The following is a 1,342-nucleotide window of genomic DNA, read 5'->3' on the forward strand; positions in this document are numbered from 1 at the left end:
CCAAGTCGCACATTGGCGATGCTGCCGGCAACCATTTGTTCAACCTCCTTCGGCAAAGCCGGAATGCGCTTCTCTCGCTCATCAACGCCGTGCTCCGAGCGACGCCGATCGCCGTCCTATTCCTCGTGAGCTCGTCGATCGTGAGTTACCATTCCAACGCGTCGAGCTTTGTGTCCCAAGCCGGCTACCTTGCACTTGCGTTTCTGAGCGGCGTCGCGTGCCATGTCTTGGTGACGCTACCGCTGCTCCTCTTCCTCTTTACGCGCATCAACCCGTACAACTACCTTAGGCAACTCTTCCCGGCGTATGTCTTTGCGTTTGGGTGCTCGTCGTCCATGGCGACACTGCCGGTCGCCATGACGGTCATCCACCAGACGCGCCAAGTCTCGCCGGCCTTTGGCCAGCTCATCATGTGCCTGGGCACGCCTGTCAACACGAACGCGGCGGGTTTGTACTACCCGCTCATGACCATGTTTCTTGCGATTGCGTCGGGCAACTCGCTTGGGACGCCGCAGCTCGTAGTCCTCTTCCTCGTCTCGCTCTTGGGCTCGATGGGCACGGCGCCCGTCCCGAACGCCGGCCTTGTCATGCTCATGACGGTCTGGAAGACGGTGCTGCCAAACGAGACGCTGCCTCATGCGTTTGTCTACATCGTCGCGATCGACTTTCTCTTTGATCGCATTTGCACCATGACCAACATCAACGGCAACATGGTCGCCACCCGGATCCTCGCCGCGCAGTTTGACGATGGCCGTGGCTCGACCGAAGATGCCGATCCCGAACCCCATGTGATCCAAGTCGGCGCCTAGTCGTGCGCAATGGTGTGGACGGAATGCAACGTCTACTTGTTGTTTAGTGTCGTATGTGATGGTGTGCAGCGATAGAATGAAATCGATTTTGTGTGTATTTTTTGCAGTTGCCTTGGGTGGGGGTAGGGTTCACGACGCAACAATAGCCCACGGAAATGGACGACTTGTGGGCGACACACTCAATCGCGGATCAGTCATGACAAGAAATGACCTTGTCCGACTCTAGTCAGCTTCGTCAGTACTGTATCCGGTCAACCCCGTCGATTTATCACGTTGTCGAGTCTCCGCAAGCGTACCGATATACATAGAGCAGCGTGGTAGGATCAGCGGTACGCAAATGTGCAAGATTGATGTATGCGTACCCACAGGCCAGACGACGTACAGTATTCCAAGTGTATGTGGCCTGCTTGGTACACGTTTGATTCGGCATGCTAGAGCAGGTTTGATGTGAGACCTGGTGGTCGCGACAAGGCGAGCGAGAGCGGGGACGGCTACCCCCCGACGAGCATGCAAGAGACTGGCACGCGATGCTT

The 1,342-nt window shown here is 56.9% G+C and overlaps 1 protein-coding gene across 1 annotated transcript; it reads left to right on the forward strand.

The window, feature by feature from the left end:
* Positions 1–319: 319 nt before the first annotated feature.
* On the forward strand, positions 320–906 carry SDRG_16806 (hypothetical protein; the record flags this gene model as incomplete). The annotated part of the gene is made up of 1 exon (XM_008623026.1): positions 320–906. A coding segment is annotated over one exon (490 nt), but the record flags the coding sequence as incomplete, so codon positions are not given.
* Between the last annotated feature and the right edge of the window lie 436 nt (positions 907–1,342).

This window comes from Saprolegnia diclina (genome assembly GCF_000281045.1).
Source record: "Saprolegnia diclina VS20 unplaced genomic scaffold supercont1.154, whole genome shotgun sequence".
NCBI lineage: Eukaryota > Oomycota > Saprolegniomycetes > Saprolegniales > Saprolegniaceae > Saprolegnia > Saprolegnia diclina.